Source organism: Salminus brasiliensis, chromosome 3 (assembly GCF_030463535.1).
Source record: "Salminus brasiliensis chromosome 3, fSalBra1.hap2, whole genome shotgun sequence".
Taxonomy (NCBI): Eukaryota; Metazoa; Chordata; class Actinopteri; order Characiformes; family Bryconidae; genus Salminus; species Salminus brasiliensis.
Genome location: NC_132880.1, coordinates 41,517,132 through 41,537,931, shown reverse-complemented (window position 1 = coordinate 41,537,931; position 20,800 = coordinate 41,517,132). Strand labels below are relative to the sequence as shown.

General features: G+C 41.2%; 1 protein-coding gene across 1 annotated transcript in view; it reads left to right on the top strand.

Moving 5' to 3' along the window:
• csmd3b (CUB and Sushi multiple domains 3b) overlaps window positions 1-20,228 on the top strand; it is a 548,309-nt gene extending 528,081 nt beyond the window's left edge. Inside the window, exons 63-71 of the mRNA XM_072674465.1 lie at window positions 4,598-4,604; window positions 5,177-5,330; window positions 9,290-9,469; window positions 11,741-11,806; window positions 12,955-13,113; window positions 13,994-14,106; window positions 15,354-15,441; window positions 16,133-16,268; window positions 17,599-20,228. Coding sequence (XP_072530566.1) covers window positions 4,598-4,604; window positions 5,177-5,330; window positions 9,290-9,469; window positions 11,741-11,806; window positions 12,955-13,113; window positions 13,994-14,106; window positions 15,354-15,441; window positions 16,133-16,268; window positions 17,599-17,758 — 1,063 coding nt within the window. The 3' untranslated portion in view covers window positions 17,759-20,228. The remainder of the gene's footprint in view (window positions 1-4,597; window positions 4,605-5,176; window positions 5,331-9,289; window positions 9,470-11,740; window positions 11,807-12,954; window positions 13,114-13,993; window positions 14,107-15,353; window positions 15,442-16,132; window positions 16,269-17,598) is intronic.
• The last annotated feature ends 572 nt before the right edge of the window (window positions 20,229-20,800 follow it).

Genomic DNA, 20,800 nt, shown 5'->3' with positions numbered 1-20,800 from the left:
TGGACAGAAGTGTCAATGGTTTACAAGTAAGCAAGTTCAAGTCTTTTATCCAGAGGCATAAAGTAAGCCTCAAGGCAGTGGACTGAGGTCAAATCAAGTCTGTCCTCTTTCATTTTCAGCACAGATACGTATATGAGAACACGTCTTAGAAACTGGGATGGGGGGGGCGTATTTCCGCTTGCCTGACGGAAGTCACTTCATCTACAGAAGCTTGAAGACTTGGTGTAGTCATGGATGATCAGTGATCGTTCTCAAGTCATGTTGCAAACGTAACTCGGTCATGCAGATTTCTCTTGTACAACATCCAGAGAATTTGACCCTTTCTCTCTAGAGAGTCGCCTAGGTGCTCGTTCAGTCTCTCGTCACTTCAAGACTTGATTACTGCAACTCTCTTCTGGCTGGTCTTCCTTTGTGCACCATAAGGCCCCTGCAACTCATCCAGAATGCAGTGGCACGGGTCGTCTTCAACGTTTCTAGGTTCAGCCATGTCACTCCACTGCTGCGCTCTCTCTTCACTGGCTTCCTGTAGCTGCCCAGGCCATCAGATTCAGAACCTTGACGCTGGCCTACAAAGCCAAGACTGGACCAGCCCCTCCGTACTTAATGGCAATAGTCAAAAGCCGATCCGCACCAAGAGCCCTTCCAGCTTCAAGTACGGCTCAGCTTGACCCGCCATCCCTTAAAATCCATGGAGGACAAGCGTCCAGACTTTTTTCTGTCCTGTACCGAAGTGGTGGAACGAGCTTCCCTGGGTGTCCGAACAGCAGAGTCGCTCGCTGTCTTCAACCGCAGACTGAAGACCCACCTCTTCCAATCGTACTTGGGTGAAGAGTAGAGTACTATTGTCTCCATATTGACTAGTGTATAGTAGTGTGAACCCACAACCCTGTCATCAATAGCCCGGAGCTCTGCCCTAATGTGCAGTTAGCTTGACACAGCAGCAAGCTAGTATATCTTAGTTCATGTCTCTGTAATAAATGTATGAAACACATCAAATAACATATAGAGTGTGTGCCAGACTCAATGAGAATAACAACACAGCTATATCTGTTAGCAGGTTTAGTTGTTATGTTAGCATGAGCTTGGAACAGGACAGCTAGCACTGAGGGAGCCAAAATACTGCCAGACTGACTGTAAAAAAAAATAAAGGCATTGCGGATTGCTGATTCATAATGGATTAATATCACAGATCCTCTCAGTAATAACATAAATCACAGTGTTACCCTGGCCAAACTACTGCAGCTAACACGGGACTTTACTGAGTTAAATTGGGTTTATTCTGTGGGAGTTGGTTAAGCACTGATGGGGTTTCTCTGAGTGTGGCCTGTTATGACCATGATTCTCACATTTACTTGCACTAATGATGAGGTTTACTGTCAACGGCTGAAAGCCCATGTAACGAAAAAACAAAGACTCACTCAAGCCTGGTCTGTTTGTGTGTGTGTGTTTGGAAGTCAAGTGAATAGCCCACATTGCAAGCACAGCAGGATTAGCAGACACACACACAAGCCTCGTTTTATAGTTTGTCCCTAATGAGCACAGAAACGGGTCTGTTACCAGAACTTGAGAAGTGTTCATGTTGGTTTATACTGATAAACGGGGCCACTATGAGGTAAATTACCTTCGTTCATCACAGACAGAAAAACACATTTTCTCACAGGCTGCTCGGCTTCTAAATTAAATAAAACAAATGCAACATCAGGCCGACAAATTAGAAACTTCAGCTTAAAAGGGGGAGTTTAAGACACAATGTCAAAAACATTAGCCTGGCACATACATTTCCAATTGTCAGTTCCTTCAAATAGGGCCTGTCTATACCATTGGTTCCCAACCCCTGGCCTTGGAGGACTCACTGAGGAAGCGATTGATAAGACAGATAAGCTGTATCAGATTGATTAGCTGATTAGCTGGATCAGGTGTGTTGGGAGCAGGGTACGTACTAAAATGTGCAGGATAGGGGGCCTCTAAGACCAAGATTGGAAACCACTGATCTATGTGATATTATTATTTAGAAGATCAGAGGCTTGTGCCTGGAGAACTTCTCCAAAAACAGTCTGAGCTATATGGAAGGGAAGACGGACAACGGTCACCACAGCACTGAAGCACCGTGGGAAATAAAAAGCTCTGGTTCTAGTTCTCACTAGTGCAAATGAGCTCAATGAATATTTTTGTCAAGGGAATGGGATACGGAACAACGTTCACAGAAGCAACATCAAACAGACAGATTATTTTAACGGATGAAGCATGTATTCGGAAGGAGAAGGAGGGGGGATGGAGGGAGAGAGAGAGGCTGTGAGAGGATAAGCATTTTTTCCGAGAGATGCTCAGGCATTAGGAATTCAAACCCTTATTGTAAAGTGAGGGTCAAGTCATGGTGAGGCTTCAGAGCACTGAGAAATATCAGGCCTTCCTACACCATAAATCATTTGTCTGAAGCCTGTAAAGCCTTTTTGCTAGCTGGCGCTTAATGATATTGAAGCGGAGTGAAGGAGATATTGTATCCCTCAGATAAGCGGCGGTGTCTGCGGCTCGTCAGCCGTGTTCATCGCCAGGAAGAATGTGTTAATCAATTAATGCGGCAAGACCATGTGTCACTCCATGACACGTTTTAATATTTCACTCCCACCACTCTGTCAGTCTACTTAATGTCAATGCTGAACTACATGCTTCCATAAGTACAACGGAAATAGCTGACCCCAGCGAATATGAAGCATGACGAGGATTTTTTTTTTTAATGACCTCCATGATCATGACAAACGCAGGACATGTGGAGTTTTAATGTGTGTTAGAAAAGCTAGAACCTCTTTCCATTGCAGTGCCCCTGCAGTGGTATCCTATAGGCACATTGATCAGCAGTAGCACACAAAAACTGCAAAAGGGCACTTGCAGAAATATAAAGGTAAAGGTGCACATATTTGTCACTGTACACTGTACAGCAAAATGTGTCCTCCGCATTTAACCATTTAACATTAACGCATTTAACAAACTGTTAACAGTTAGTACAGTGTTTTTGGGGTTGCCTTACCCCATTACTCCTCCAAACATCTCAACAATTCAGGCTTTGTATTATCTGACCATAATACATTCTTCCTGAAGGCCTTTTCTTTGCCCATGCGGTCAGTTGCTAACTTTAGTCAAACTTAAATGTGTCAATTTTGGAGCAGTGGCCTCTTTCATGGACGGCAGCCTCTTGGTCCATGACGATGTAAACTTTACTTGAGATATAACATGACTTGTGTAAATCTATGATCATCCTTCTTGATCTGCACAGAGCTTTTTGGACTTTTCAGTTGTACAGTGCAATGAGTGCTGGCACAGAGAAGTTACTATCTGGAGTCAATCATGATCACTAACAGGACGTTAAGAAGCCTCAGCCTAGGCAGGGTAAAAGTCATTTTAGAACTTTCAGCACCACTGAATTAATCATTTAAGTGGGTGTTTGTATATTTTTGAAAACTTGTCCAGAAAATTATGTTGCTTTTATTTCCTATTAAAGATGCATGTTGTCACTTATTCTGCCCTAGTTCAGAGAAATCAAAAAGCCTAGTGTTGCCATGACAATCATGTCCATGAGTATATGCACATTTCTAACCACAACTGTAGCACTGCTGCTGGTTGAAACATGAAACCAAACCAGTGTTTAAAACCAGCTCAATATATACCAACTCCTTTTTGTTTTTTAAATGTAAAAAAAACGGGGGTTGCTTTTTATTGCCTTCATGTTTGTTTGCAGTTTGCTTAGGCATTTAAGACTTTTGCATAGTCCCTTAGACAAATGTCATGTGCCATGAGGGCCCTAGTATAGTACAGAAACAGAGGAACAAAATGTACGTTTTTCTCATTTCTCCCTTTCCCAAATGTACTCAGTTATCTAGGACTTTATTTAGTGTTTCACTCGTAACAAGTACCAGTGCCCCATAAAATTAGCGCTCTGCAGTCTGCATACTTAAATCTTCCCCCAAGTCAATAAGTAATCTCAAATGGACTTGCTTGTGTGGTTTCTAACACTGTATATCACTGTTATTTACATTTGCAATCAGAATTTTTTTACCTCCATTGCAAATTAGGTTTATTAGCAAAATTTGCAATAAACCAATCAGATAAGACCCATTTAAATAGCTCAACACTCAAAGTAATGTAATATAAGTTCTTTCTCCAAATTCAACTCAAAATGCCACTTTTAATGACTGCTGCAGTTTCAGAGTGATTCAACTCCTTTTATCACCAGCATCTTTAGTATCTAGCAGTGCACCCTTTTGCTGTTATGATCTGCTGCGGACGTGATGCTTAGCCAGACATCAACTCCTGGCAGCGTTCCTAAGGAATTCCTCATGGACAGTGGCCTCCAGTTCACTGATAATTTTGGGTTTGCATGCCTTAAATTCCACCAAAGATTTTGCATGGGGTTCAAGTCAGGCGACACAGTCTTGCAGAAGTTCTTCTAAGCCTAGGTGGACTCTGAGGTATGCTTGGGATAATTGTCTTGATGGAAAGTCCAATGACAGCCAAGCTTCAAGTGCCTCACAGAAAGCATGATGTTTTCTCTTAAGGTTTTATGATACTTGATTTTTTCCATCTTGCCCTCCACGCACTGTAGGTTTCCAGTACCAGAAAGCAAAGCAGCCCCAAAACATCACAGAGCCTCGCCATGCTTCACTGTAGGCGGGGTTCGGCATATGCTTCATTTTTCCTCCTCCAAAAATACTGCTCATCCAAATATACCTGAAAAGTTCCACAGAACATGAATTTTTTGGGCCTTTTGATCAGCTGTCATGAAGTGGCTTAACTGCAGTCTACATTAAAAGTGGTGTTTTGTGTTGAATTTGAAGAAAGCAATTTGTTATACTCGCTATTTTAATTGGCCTTGTTTGAGGGTTGGATATTTTAGCTTGCAGCTTGGACAGAAGTACACAGCAGTAGTAGTAGCAGCTGCCTTGCATATCTAAAACAGTTTCAGCATCCATCTTAAGGCCTGGATTTTAGCTGTAGTTTTGCATAAAACTAGTATTAAAATGTTTTTTTAAAAATCTTTAAACCCTACAGCATTTTTTCAGCTAGGACAGTGTTCTCTACAACCCTCTGGAAACTGTAAAAAGAAATAAAATGATATACCATAATGGCCAGGAAATAAAAAAGTTGAATGTAAAATTCACAAAGTTCACAATCTACTCTCCAGCTTGTAAACACTTTACGTGTGATATTGCTGTCATTTCTGCAGGTTGGAAGCATGGTGGCCTTCCAGTGCCAGCCAGGCCACTTGCTCCAGGGCTCCACCACTCGATTGTGCCAGGCTGATCTCACCTGGAGCGGAAGCCAACCAGAATGCATCCGTAAGTGCCAATGATATCCAGTTTCACAGGTGTCTAATAATTCAGAATAATTAAGACTTGTGGGACACTGGAATTACAAGACACTGGTGGGTTCGTCTGGCCTGCACATAAAAATCAGAGGCAAAGGAAAGTGGTGAGGAGTGTGTTCATTCTTTGTGTTGTATGAGTGCTCGCTGCTGTTTCTCCAGCAGCAGGGTTCTACATAAGTGATACTAATATAGCGCCTGTTAAAGAAGCGCTTGGCTGCTGGAGAGCCAGAAGCCTCATTATTTTAACTGATGAAGTATGTATTCAGAGGCACTTGGAGATTGATTTGTATTATTGGAAACTGAGAGGTGGATAATTTTCAGCTTTTTTTTCACAGCGGGTGTCTTGGGTTTGTTCTGAATTATGTAAGAAATCTGCTTCTTAAATCTAGGCTTTCAGAGTAATCTTGTTCTCACTTTGTACTTAAAATTGGGTTTAAAACTGCCTAAGGCTTAGGATGGCGTGCCATGAAATTGGACCAGAAATAAATAACTTTATTTGCATGACACATTTTCTGCAGTGTATAAAGTTAGCTAACCTGGGATTAGCTGGCTGTGCAGTTTTTTATAGCAATGTTTGTTGCAGAGCTGTTGGATTTTGGTGCTTTAGCTGGTGTTTGCTCATTGTTCTAAAGAGCACATACAAGAGCACTACTTGTTTTTGTACTTATAAGGTCTACTTGTAAGGCCTGTGTGGGTTTTCCAACCTCTCTAAATCACTTGGAATTAAACATGATGTTCTTGTTACTGTGCTGTTAATGCAGCATTACACTGACTTGCAATAGTAAAAACAGCGTCTCTGTCTTTGCCAGTTATGGGCCCAAAACGCTCCTACTGCACTGTGGAACTTTGGTGAAACACTGCATATGTTCTGAAGTGCTTGTTGTCATGATTAAGAGACAAAACTGGCACCATGCTTCAGACGTTTTTCTGCGTCCTGAGAGAACAAAGGTAGGCCAGGCGATCTGAAGATGTGTCCAAACAGTGGTGTCAGGCAGGGCACTGCAGAGATTTGAAGCCCTCGTTCAGAGCACGTCTGCTCATCAGCGCAAGCTCCAAAATCAACAGCATTAAAACAGCTTGGAGAGACTGGGCTGGCGCGAGGAAACAGCTGCCTCCCAATTTCACAAGACAGATTGCCATTCAGCCCAAGCATTTCAAAAGCTAATTACATTTTGCTTCATATGTCATCACCCCAGTGTACTGTCATTGTTTTGCAAAATTAGGAGATTGAGCAATGGGATAGCTATAGGGAAAAACGGAGTTTGCAGCACTTTAATTGTATAGCTGTGATTAAATGCCCTTTTGTATATTTCTGCATAATCATGCCATTCTTTGTCTCTCAGAATAATCACAATTATTTCTGTAATTACATCCTCTAATGTTGTTTACACAGTACAGTTGGCTACTTACAAAGCAAGTGCTAGCTCTAAATCACATCCCACCCCTCTTATTTAACACCACATGAAGACATCCCAGTGAGCAGAACAGATGCAGGTATATTCAAAAATTTGGTTTATGTAGCTTAATGCCTAAGCTTTACCTAATGTATGTGTATTTCAGCATGCACTGCATCACTGGATTGTGGGTTCAGTACCCAGGTCCACTTTTGGGCCCTTAAGCAAGGCCCTTAACTCTCTCTATTCTTGAGCAAGGCTTTTAAATCTCTGGAAGTACCATATCGTGGCTGACACTGGCCTAAAGAGAGGGTTAAAGTGGGTTGGAAATGTAAGGTTGTCAGTTCAATCCCCTGGATGTGGGAGGATTGGGGATTTAAGGAACAGCACTTTTTCCACCTTCAACAGTCATGGCTTGCACTTGAGCTAGGCCCTTAACTCTCCAAGGGTGCAGAGTATGGCTGATACTGGCTTGGGGACAACTGTGGCCTACAGAGAGAAGTGGACTTGGAACCGGAAGGTCATTGGATAAATCCTTTGGACTGGCAAAAGGTGGAGGATGAGGGGAGTAAAGAAACCATGCTTTCCCTTCCCATGTCAGTCATTGCTGAGACTGAGCCTTGAGCAAGGCACCTAACCTCCAACTACTCCTCGGCACTAAGGTGGCTGCCCCCCACTCCGGGTGTGTGTTCTGACTGCCCTAATCTCCAGCGTAGGTTTATGGTGGTGGTTGAAATCCATTGTGCGATGGCTGTAAAGTGTGCTTCTATTTCTATTTCTAATAACAGGGACTGTAAGAGCGGTGTGAGGGTATTACAGGGCAGTGAAGTGAAGTGTAAACAGGTGTCGAATACACAATAATTGAAACCTGTACTGTGTGCGGTAATTAGCATTAGCAGCATAGAGCATTGCACCCAAGAAGAATTCATTCTCATCGATAAGAGTTGTATCAAAGTGTTAGATGAAAGAGTGAGTCCTGAGTCCTGAGCACTGAGCCAAAGCACAATCTGGGCTACTTTTGATCAAAGTGGCGTACCACTGGAGCTCCTAGGATGAGTGAGTGAGCATTGGCTGGTGCTTGATCTGCCACTGCAGTGACAGGTAAAGGTGTGCTCCTTCTCAACGCAGCCTGCCAGGATGCATCAACGTCTGCCATGCTCCGAGCCCTCTCAACCAGCTTCTGGGGCCATAGTGACGGGTGACGTGGACTGTGGAGAGGGAGAGAGATGGGGAGAAGGAGATGACTGGCTCTGGGTGGATGGGCAGCGAGCCAGCCGTGCTGTCTAAAGTGTTCAAACTTTATTTTGCACTGCCTTTGTTTTAGGGTGCTGAGGAAAGAGATGGGAGTGTGCAGATGGTATTGAAGGCAGTGGAACTCTGGCTGGAGCTGGGAAAGGTGGTGCTGTTGTTTGCCAAGCACACTTAGTCTCGCAAGCCAGACTTCTAGCTGTCAGCAGAGAGTTTGGTGGGTTTCGCTACTGAGAACTACTAAAAACTGCCGATATTTACAGGAAGGAGGCATTTATTTGACATGCAGCATGAGCTGTGTCTCCCTATACTTCACATGGATTGGGTTGTAGAGGGTAGTGCATCTGATGGCGGTGTGTTGTCAAATCGGCAGGTTGCCTTTCCAGGGAAGATTCAGATTCTGTTGGTTTCCACTACACAGTTAATATTGCAGCATTACTAACAGCAGCACCAACTCAAAAGAGCAGAACTCAATTAGTTCAGATACACCAAATGAATTTGTCTCATTGTGCAACGGTTTTATCACCGCTGACAGATACAATCAGACCATGTGCTCCCACCACTCATTTTTACTTCTTTTCCATTCTTTTTTCTTCTTCTATGGTTTAATGGAGGACAGTAGTCTGCCTCAACTTCCTGTAATTGGTCCAAAAGTCTGAACCATCCAAAAAAGTGTTTTTACACTGCAAATGAATCAAACCATAGTTCAGCTGATCTGGAACGAGACTACCTCTTCTGGTCAGATTAAATGTTTGGGCCTGTTACACATGCTCTTTTGATTCAGCCTAAACTGAAAATTTTGAAGCTCTGGAATAAAACAAGCTCAGTGTGAAAACACCCTTCGTGTCTGACCCAAAATGACAGTGAGATTTACTTTTAGTATTACAACCTTATAAATAAATAAAAGTGCATTTATATTTTATGCATTCTGAATTGAACTTTTGACACTGACCAATCAAAATTCCAGTTTAACCATTAACCACAACTGTCCTGGCACTGCTGCTGCTATGGAGGCAGGCAACTGTCAATACAGTGCTAAAACAAAAAACAAACCTGTGTGAAGTGCAATACAGGGACTCTGCAGCCAGGAAAAGTATCAGTACCATCAAAAAAGTGCTGAAATGTGTTTGCAGGCTGTGTCTTGCTCTGGAAGGCTCATTGCTATGACAAGCAAGCAGTGCTTCTGGTGACTTAATAAGGTTTTATTGTCAAATATATCAAGTTGTCTTTGTCTTTCTTCATGTTTAGATTTTTTGTTTCTGTTTTTCTTTCCTCTCTCTTACTGTAGCCCATAACTGTAAGCAGCCAGAGAGCCCTCCCCATGTGGACGTTGTTGGGATGGACCTGCCTGGTTATGGCTACACCCTCATCTACACCTGCCAGACAGGTTTCTTCTTGTCTGGAGGTTCAGAGCATCGAGTGTGCCGCTCAGATGGAACATGGACAGGGAAGATGCCTGTGTGCCGAGGTACAGCATCCAAAGTCTTCACTAACTGTTTCATAATCCATGCAGCCCTTTCCTAGGCTGTGTTCAGACAGCCAAGCATTTTCTGCAAGAAGTGGAGCAGAGCTGACTTTTACAGGGGGAGTTCAACATCACCTCACACTTCTCACTAAATGCACAGACAAAAGAATCTAGGAGTAGACCTCAGTGATGCCAATGTAGAGGATAATTGAGCAGGCGGTATTTTTAAATCATTAATGCGAATAAATGCAAAAAATGAGAGGACCAGCTACTGGTTGAAATATGAATGGGAATTCTTGTGACACTCAAAATGTTCACGGATAAAGTCCCGCCTTTCAACAAAGTAAGGCAATCAGCTTGCCCCCCCCCCCCCCATGTTTTTTGTTCATTATTGAGCTTAACGTTAACGTTTACTATTCATGACGTAGCACCACAAAGCAGGTTCAGTTTTACTTACTCTCATTTTTTATTGGCTGTCTCATGAAAAATGACACATGACAAGGGAATATTACCCAATAATGTTGTCAAGAACAAAATGTGACCCATATCTGTCAAATGATATAATGGTATTGAGTGGAATACACACACGTTAAGGCCGTGGTATACTTCTCTAATTGGGGGGAAAACAAACAACCCCTGATGTCGCATGGAGGCATCTTTCACTGTGTCATGCACATAGCAGCTGAGCGAACTCCACACATGAGGCAACAAAGCATTCAAGCGGTCAGTGCTAAAAGGACGGTACATTACAGCATGCAATCCTCTTCCAATAGTTATGGAAATGACCATCAACTGTCATAGCAGGGCACCTCCTGCAGTACTGGAGTGCTTATACATGAGAGTGAAAATAGTCTGCAGAGAGTATGAGCAATTTTGCCCAGCCCTCTCGAGCTTTGTTTTGCTGATGTGCATTGAGTGTAATATGTAATCTAACAGTGTACTGTTTTATTTTAAAAAAAAGAGATAGCACAATTTTTTTTTAACCCTTAGAAGTATAGTTAGTATTGTGCTGGACTTTCTGTCGTAATTATTATTTATATGCAATTAAAATTAATATAAATTAATCACATATTGTTTTCTGTTTGTACTGGATAGCATTTACATGTAAATTACATTTTGTATTGAAATGTTCCAGTCTACGCTTCCAATTATATCCATTTGTTTGAGTGTCAAGACACTGCAAAACTGTAAAAATGGCTTTTCTTTCTACAAAAACACTGTCTGCATAACAATAACTTTTCTGAATTCATAATACAAAGTTGTAAAAAAAAGGCACAATTCAATTAATGCATTAAACCTTTCATGACATATTGGCCTACCTGGCTTTCATCAGCACTCAGTTTTATAAGGTGTCTTTTTCATGCTGTGTATTATCCACCTTTTTAAGGCAGTATTCCAACTTTTTTTGTTAAATATCTCATACTTACAAACACAGGTATGGTATGCACTGGAAGTTCAGAATACACACTTTTGCCAGAATTCCTCTGCTTTTTTATTGATCTCAAAGGAAGATATAATACATCTACAATTTATTATATCTTTTTAATATATTTTGTAATCCCCAGTGAAAACTGAGCAACTGCCATTGTTAAAGCATGTGAGGCACAGAATAAGGGAACGGTTCAGGTGTTTCAGATCCGCAGATTGTGTTACAGTTATAGCATATACAGTTAATGAATTCTCTCCACATGCACTGACTGTTACAGTACACTTGTGTACATGTGTAAGTGTGGTATGAGAAAGCTCTCTCTGATGTGGATGTCGTATGCAGCATGCTGTGATTACCCCCCCCCACACACACACACCCCCGGTCTACCATGGCGCCCGGCCCGAGCTGCTGTCTGGGCGCACAGCTGCACACCTCAGGCTTCCTCATAATTACCACACACAAACAGATGTGAAAGGCAGCAAGAAGAGAAATCAGTTCGCGGCGTGCCGCCCTGTTCTACTCTAGGTCCATTTTTTTCCTCTCGTCCCCTTGTTCTTCCTCCCATGCCGCTATCCCAGGCTGGAGGAGGCCTTTGCTTGCTGTTTGTTGTACCGCTTGATGCACTGGCAGTGTCATCCTCCCTGCCGTCTGCAGTCCTTTGATAAATTTTCATTTTGAAAGAGGGAGAGAGGGGAGAGAAGCCGCTGCTCCGAGATGCTACCGCTTGCATGGCAATAAGCGCAGGCTTCTAGGAGCGCTGCCAGTACTATCTGCCTATCTGCTTTTTGATATGAGAACATGAAAAATGGACACTGCACTAATACATTTATTTATTTACATTCTAGCCGGCTCCAAGCTGTCAGAGAAGCCCATTAAGCCGGTCCCGGGGACACCAAGTCCCAAGCTAAATGGTGAGTACATAATGACAAAGGGAGATAATAATGGAAGACCTTTTTGTGCACTTTTGCATTTCAAAGACACGTGGGCCCACTCAGAGCGAATAGTAAAATAACATCTCAGCGGAGCAGCATTTTGGCCATCCGGCGCAACAGTGGTTCGGCCGCTCTGTGCCCTTGATGTATTCTGAACGGAGACCTCTCGAGGAAGAGGCAGCTAATAAGTAGGATAGTGGTTCCAGTCAGTTTGACAGTAAAGCGCCCCGGCAGTCGGGCCACTCACAGACTCTTCTGGAGCTTGGAGATAATCCTCCTAACATTTTGCCTGACCTTCACAAGACACAGCACACATCTAACATTTATGTGCACTGAGGGGCAGCACTGGAGAAAAGGAGAGCATGCCGGACACGACTGGCAAAGTTTTGGTGGATTGATGCAGCTCCTTTTTGTACTGTTCTAAGAGAGAGAGTTGATCTAATGGCAGTTTCTCCACTTTTGTCTTTGTCAGAAGAATCAAATGGAGAAGGTAGATTTTCTTATTATTCATCATTCATCTCTTCTTGTGAGCTTGGTTTTACATATTAGCATTATTTTCCCTACTATAAGGGCTGAGGAAAGTCTGCTGAAAAGGTCAGGATATGAACACTTAAAATGTATGAGTCATCATTTTTTGTAATGAAGAATTTGATGTAGTATGTATCCCCTGTAAATGTTTTTATGTTTAAATGTATACATTACTCCCCTGTTCATATAGTGCATATATGAAAACTAAGCCCATGTTTAATTCAGTGTTTTCATATTCCATAGACTGTATTAGGAGAAAGAAAGAACTTGCAATGGAAGTCACTGTAAAAAGATTAACGCTGCATAATCCTCTACCACCTCAGTTCACATGCTTCTTTCACTCCAACAGACAAAAGTCTACAGCTGTCCATTGGGGGGGGGGGCTGCATTTACGGCAATTCTCCATAATGTAGCTTTAACAATAACTAGAGCTTTTTTGAACTTGAAGGTATATCAGTGGTGAATGCTTGCTTTTCAGTTGTACATATTATGGCGTATGTGTGTGTTCATGTTTTATCCAGTTATAATACAATGCCATGAAAGTGCATACTTTTGTAAACGCTACATTAATAAATCTCTTGTTTTGTCTTGTCTTTCAGTCCCAGATGATGTATTTGCTCCAAATTATATCTGGAAGGGCTCCTATAACTACAAAGGAAGAAAGCAACCAATGACTCTGAGTATCACAAGCTTTAATACAACCACGGGTAGAGTTAACGTCACGTTAACTAGTAGCAACATGGAGCTGCTGCTTTCAGGTTGGTTGACCAGCTGTTGCAAACATAGTTGAATGATTTCTGAACCAGCAAAAACAAACCCGTATTTTAGTGGTTACTGAACGATATTATACTTATAAATGCCAGATTCATTCACCCTACTGTCTACCATTAACATGCCAGATTATATCATCAATAAGCCACTAGAAATGAAAAGCACGCTGTATTCTCTCCTGCATGTTGACATTTTCAGGGCAGTGTTAAATGTAAAGAATCCAATTTGGTTGGATTTATCAGTTTGCATAAAGCAGGGTGTGCATGCGTTCCCCCTAAATGACCTTCTTTAAATCCCTCAGTACAAAAGTTAAACCTATTCCTCTGCTGGGCTCTAATGAAATATTAATGCTATTTGATAGAACTTTGACATATTTCCATCGTTAGGCTTAATCTGCCTCCCCAGCCTTGATCATTTCCATCTCTGAGGCGGTCTTTACATACGAGACACTGACAAGCTTTCCATTCCTTAATTAATCACGGCCATTTCAATCAGACTTGGAACTGACCAGCCATTAGCCGTAATTGATTTGAAAAGTGGCTGATGCACCACTTGCATGTCTGAGAAATTTACCTGCCTGCTGAACGTTATAATTGAAATGCAGCCACAGGACTGAGGTGATACTGAACGGAAGAGAGTAGCATTAACTGGTAGTGCTTTAGGGAGGCAATGGAATGCAATGGATTTTATTATTGCGTTCACTGTGGGGAATCTTATTAACCCGCCACATATGAGTCAGTTTTCAATATGACCTTTTTTTGTTAGAGTGGGTGGATAACAGAGGAGTATATTACCTGCTGCGGTGCCTGCTTGTGTGTTTGACTGACAGTGTCTAGAAAAATGACTGTACTCTGCTTCTTGTTGCAGGTGTCTACAAGAGCCAGGAAGCGAGGTTGATGCTGCTCATGTACGATGTGAAAGCGTCCTCTCCCACCACGCTAAGCAAGATGAAGGATGAACAGTGGTCACTGGATGGTTTTGTAAGAGCACTGTGCTTATAAACAAATACACTAAACCCAACATATATAGGTTTACAAATAAACCTTACGATAACTGTACACTGCCAGGATCATACTGCTTTAAGGTGTTTTATACAACAACATTCATACAATTACCTTCACTGACCAGATACAGTGCTGGGATACTCTTAGACATCTGAGGAAATTATGCCCTATACATACAAAAGTATCCAGACACTGCTATTAATGAGTGAGTTCAGCTACACTGCGGTGCACCTTTTACAGACACAGGCAATAAGTTTGTCTAATCGCCATAGAAAAGCCACCATGCAGTCACCATGCCATGTGTCTTCTGGTAGCTAGAGGGGTATAAAGACCCTTAGCCTTCTCTAGAGTGTTGCTCTAGCCAATACCTCTGGGATAAGTGGCATTTTTGATCTACTGTTACTGTGGCAAAGGGAAAAACTACAAACTTTTGTATGTATAGTGTATGTAAAACTATTGCACTTCTAGTAAGAAAGATGCTATAAAGGGTTATTGGAGTAATACCATGGAAGAACAATTTTTGGTTCCATAAAGAACCATGTTTATAAAAGAGATGGGAGTATGAAGAGCCTTCAAGTTGGTGAAGAACCTTAACATCATCCTCTTTAAACATTTACATGGTTCTTCTATGGAATCACTGAAAGAACCATTTGTAATACCTTTATTTTAAGAGTGTACTAATCTGGGCTGTAGTGTTAGTGTAAGAATAGTTCATTGTGCATTGGATTTCTGAGTATGTTAGCTTAAGGAAGGTCAGTATTTCCTGTTCCTTCACCTAGTTTATCTAATCAGTATTTTATATAAGCTGCTGGTGGAATCATACAAGTCCGTACAGTGTCTGGCGTTCACAGAAAAGTTGGCAAACAAATCTGTGTTCTTCTACCTGTGTTCTTGTAACCAACAGTAACTTTTAAAGAAATTGAGTGTTTTACTGTATCAATATTTGTTTGTGCTTGATTCAGTGTTATATTGTGTTTTTTATTGGCCAAAACAACAAGCTTTATAGTCGTTTCCTTGGCTGTTTAAGACTTTACAGTACTGTATGTTTCAGTATTCAGGCAGTGGAACATATTTACAGTATATTCATATTCTTATATCTTTTGTAAACAGTTGTACTACATTTGGCAGTGACGTCAGTCATTGTGCAGTCAATTTATTTGTTTTGCCAGCTAAAGGTGTATACACTTTTCTTACAATTGTCTTTTTTTCCAATCCTCTTCCAGGTGTCAGCAGAACCTGATGGTGCCACATATGTCTTTCAAGGCTTTATACAGGGTAAAGACTATGGCCAGTTTGGCCTACAAAGGCTGGGTAAAGTATCTCCTGTTTATATTTTTTTGTGTCGTCATTGTTTTACTTCTTAAATATCTGTAATAATATAATCTAAAAATAAGACTATATTAGTGTATTTATGATTGTGCCTTTGGAGTACGAAGCTCCACAATGGCCATTTGAATGTTCATTTGAGGATGACCAAATTGTTTATGTGACTTGTTTTGATGACTTTTTAAAGTGTTCGGTGTGATTTCATCCTTCTTCACACTGCTGTCATTTGCCCTCAGAAACAATAAGAATTTCAGGACATGCTTATAGTACACAATGTTTTTAAATCATACCCTTTGCCTTCGCTATTTCAGATTAAGCTTAATAGATGTAACAGTTTCATACGCATATTAGGATGCATATTTAGCCACATGCTAGAAAATCATACTGAAATCTAAATGTATCTGTATGGCTTCAAGGCCTTTTTGCAGCTCAGGGAGCTAAAACTCAATTCTAAACACCTTGAAGTTTCATGATAATTAGGTCAAAGCACTAGAGAACCCAGAAGGTTTTCTCCTCTCCTGAAGAGTAGCTGTTTTAGAGAGTAGGGCTTTGCTTGCAACAGCAGCACTACATTGCATTGCTCCCTTCCCAGCTTAAAGTTTAATTTTGTCTCTTACTGTGTGAAAATAACCACGAATGTGTTCTTAACATTTTCTTTTACTTTTATCTCCCGCAGGTTTGAACATGTCAGAAAGTAATAACTCGTCAAATCCACCACATGGTACAAACAGTAGCTCTGTGGCCATAGCAATCCTTGTGCCTTTTTTCGCCCTCATTTTTGCAGGCTTTGGCTTTTACCTCTACAAACAGCGGTAAGTGTGCAAGTCAAGTAGTTGCAGTAAACACTTAAATCTCTCATCTAACGTGAGTCTTTCATAACTCCAAATCCTCAAATTTGCCACTTTTGACACTTTTGATTTGAAAAACCATGGATTTGATGATCCCTAAAGTGTGAAGTAGCCACCTAATAAATGAGTGATGTGGAAATGAATGTATTGGAGACCATATGCACCGATCAGTCATAACATTAACACCACCTCCTTTTTCTTACACTCTTTGTCCATTTTATTGTATTTGTCCTCAGCTCCACTCACCACATACGAGCACTCTGTAGTTCCACAAATACAGACTGTAGTTCTCTGCCTCCTTTCATCCTGTTCTTCAATGGTCAGGACCCCACAGGACCACCACAGAGAAGATATTATTTGGGTGGTGGGTCATTCTCAGCACTGCAATGACAGTGTTTAAACAGTGTGTCCACTCACAGTCCACTCTATATGTAGGTGGTCCACCCTGTAGATGTAAAGTCAGATGTTGTTTGTGTTGGTCATCCTCTTGTCCTTCATCAGTACTCACAGGATGCTGCCCACAGGACACTGTTGGCTGGACATTTCTGATTGGTGGACTATCCTCAGTCCAGCAGTGACATTGAGGTGTTTAAACACTCAAATAAACCTGGGGTCCTGATTGAAGAACATATTGAAAGGAGGCACATAAAGTATGCAGAGAAACAGATGGACTACCATCTGTAATCATAGAACTATAAAGTGTTCCTATATGGTAAGTGGAGCTGATATAATGAACAATGATTGTAGAAATAAGGAGGTGCTGTTCATGTTATGTCTGATCTATATATATATATATATATATATATATATATATATATATATATATATATATATTCTCTAGATCAGGGTGTCAGGGTCATTGTGTTCATTCCCACCAACTGTTTGAAGACTGAGACCAAATGATTAATTCGTCATACCCCATCTGTTTGTATTGCCTTGAATAGAAGCTGGTACATGCAGTCAATTCTTCCATATATTGACTTCAGGCACTGGAGATGGAAAAAAACTGGATGAAATTAATAAACGGGCTCAGCAGGAGGGGAATATTATAATGAAAGAGCAATCATTTCTGTTTACCAGTGTAATTATGAGAGATTCATTGCTGTTGTTTTTACCAGACTGAACAGGCTTTAAACACTTATTTTAGTGGAGTTGAGTTTGCTATGTTGTACTATAGCACTTTTCAGTCTTTCAGGTATTTGAAGTCAAACTCTTGAGTACTGTGTAGAAAAGAGTTCTTTATTGCTGGTCACTAATGCTCTTGTTTACATGGTTTGTCATCTTATTTCAAAAGGACTACACCTAAAACCCAGTACACAGGCTGCTCAGTCCACGAGAACAACAATGGGCAGGCCGCCTTCGAGAACCCCATGTACAACACCAATGCAAAGTCAGTGGAGGGCAAAGCCGTCCGATTTGACCCCAACTTGAACACAGTCTGCACAATGGTATAATGAGGACTGCTGGACGCAGAAACAAAAGTTGGGTTTTTCCACGTTTTCATTGTTTTGTTTTTGGATTTTTTTGTTGTTTGTTTTTTCTTTTTTAAAGGGGGAAAAAACAGATAGAAAGAAAGACGTCCGAGGCAGGAATGGATTTCTCTGAGACTGCTAGAGAACATCCAGCGGACGCACTGTCGCCCTTCCTCTGATATTTAAAGCACACTCTTCAGGAACCATGATTTGACCATGTGCGTCTACAGAGGACATGGATTACAACAATGACATCTAAGGGTTTTTTTGCCGGGAGTCTGCCTCTAAAAAACCTAAAATCTTAGATCTTCACTGCGGAACAGCATGGAGAGCACTTCTGCTATTCTATTTGCACTCCGTGAGTGCTTCTTCACGCTCAACTGGGTCTTTTTTTAAGGAAAAGGGATCTGTAAATCTAATTGCATATATACGAGGAGCATTCACCACCTATATTTTTGTGCTATGTACCACTTGGGAGAGATCGGAAGAAAGAGAAAGAGAGATTCTATCAAGAGTTTATAAAGAAAATTATTATTAAAAAAAGTGTGCTGTTCATATTGAAGAAAAACAGATGAATATGTGGGTTCATTCTTTGGTGATAAATGATGTTTTGTTCTCAGCTGTTTAATGGCCATGCCCCTTAGCGTTTAGTTCTCAGTGTGTACAGTCATATCTTTGTTTGGACATTGAGGCAGTCTGTGTGTGACATGTGATGTGATGTGTTCCAGAGCAAATGAGAGAGTAAGTGTGTCAAAAACTGGCGTTTCAAGTGTTGTGTGTGTGTGTGTGAAGAGCGCCGACGTGTCTTTTACCTCCTGTGTTTGTTTGTTTTTTAACTACTGTCATTATTCAGTATATATTTCTGTGTTGGTACAAGACACAATGACCTCTGGGACAAATGTCAGCATTTCGGACCTGAAGTCTGCAGACAGGATGTTCTTGATAGTTTCCTGTCCGAGTTATTCTTTCAGTGGGGAAGTGTCGTTGTGCTCCATCCCTTTTCAGCTAAATATATCTAGCATTTTGAGAAATTTGATAAGATAATTTGATAATTTTTATCATGTGTCATTCATATTAATATGATTATTACTGTTATTATGAAATTTGTATAAAATAAAATGCACTTGGCATTTGTACCATAGACTTTTATACAAACTCAGACTACATCGACATTAAGGAGCATGCATGTTTGTTAAATATGTGTTGTGGCAACAATGTGATCATACTTATCTAGTACATATGGGCCATGGAGCACTGTTCCGATTCAGTCTGACATTGACAAGCTACTGAAAGCTCTTTGAATGGCAAACGGTTATGGGATTTAGGCCTTAGCAAACAGTACTATGTGTTTCCAAATGAAATTGGGCAAAGCCTAATCTGATTCCAAGCAGTTAATGCTGTGACGATCATCGTGAGATCAGTCTCAAAAGGAAACAGCAGTTTTCCTTCATTGATCACCATCATGTGTCAAATCATTGTTCAGCGATGTCATTTCTCCAGTCCTCAAAAGTGTACAGAGAGAACTGCATTGGAGCCAAATTTGTTCTTTCTCAGAGTGCTCTAGCTCTAGCTTTCGAACCCTTTCTTGACCGTCACCTTGGGCAGGGTCAGACTACCTCAGTTCCGTGCTTCCAGGCCCTCAAGCTGTGAGATTCATTCCAGTGCCTTCTAATGTACTGTACCTCTCATCACATTCTCCCTAACCAACAGGCCATACTAGTGAACCTAACAGAGTTCAGTGTTGCACACAGGTGAGCTGTTCACCGTGGGCAGGACAGAAAGCTGCAGACTTCAGGGAGCCTTTTCTGACATCACTGTCCAAGAGCCCACCCCAAGTCAGTCTGAGATCTCTGGAACGTCCATTCGTTTGTTTTGGTTAGCTACTTTTTTAGCGCTCAGCATCAGCCACAGGAATTCTGCAGCATTGCACTTCATATACAACTGTACAGTTACTGGAGTTACTTGCCATCATAGGTTGCCAAACTGGTGTTTTTCTTTTGAACATGGCTGTTTTTTTTACACAGTGCCTACCAAAAAAAAATATACACAAGACCCAGGTCTGCTGCTTCCCCCGCTTCTCATCTCTTCTCGTCTTCTTCTGTCAGTCCGTTTTTCTCCACGTTAACTTAATCTGTGGGTCAGACAATTTGGACATCGGTCATCGAAATACCACAGTCCCCAACCCCGCCTTCCCAACAGCCTCTGCTCAAGAGGTCCTACCCTTCCCTGCCAGTCTGAGCTGATCAGCCACCATTCGTTTCCTCTAACTGACTGCAATAAAAGAAGACACCCATACGAACAAGGAACAGACTCTTTCCAATCAAGCAGATGAATATTTGCAGTACAGCTGGGTACTCCTCCTATGTTAATGCATTCAAAAATAGATATAAAAAAGAGAAAAACTAAAAAAAAAAGTTTTTTGTAAAGAAATATATTTTTATGGAGAAATTATTTGTAAAATGTATGAATCTATTATGTAAATTTTCAATGCAATGTAAGATTAAAAAAGGCTAATTCCTTTTGTAATGTGTGCTCCTTGTCCTTTTTCGTTAACAGTTGTGCATGTTGATGTGTGTGCTTTTGTGGGTCTATTTTGAGGAAATTAATGTTATAACCTGTGGGGATATTTGTAATAGCACTCCCTAAGGAACACATCCCATGAATTTTATAAATGGACATGAAAGTGATATGGGGGTGTGAGGTTAGGGTTGGTCTCAAAATAACACCACATTGTTAAACTGTCAATCTCATAATTACAAATGTTAAACTGCTCTGAATTAGAAGAGAGAAGATGGTTAGCATTATCTAGTTAGCAGGATAACAGTCTGCTACAACACAAATTCTAGTCTTTCAGGCAATAATGACTCGAGCAACTGCTGACTAATGATCAAGTGACTGCTGTTTGAAGGACAGAAAGCTGAATTGAAAGTTTTCCCTGTGGTTTTGGATCTGTAGCCCACTCACTTTGCTTAACTAGCTCAGCTACAGCTCCACTGAGTTTCAGCCCAGGGCAGCTGCTGTTGA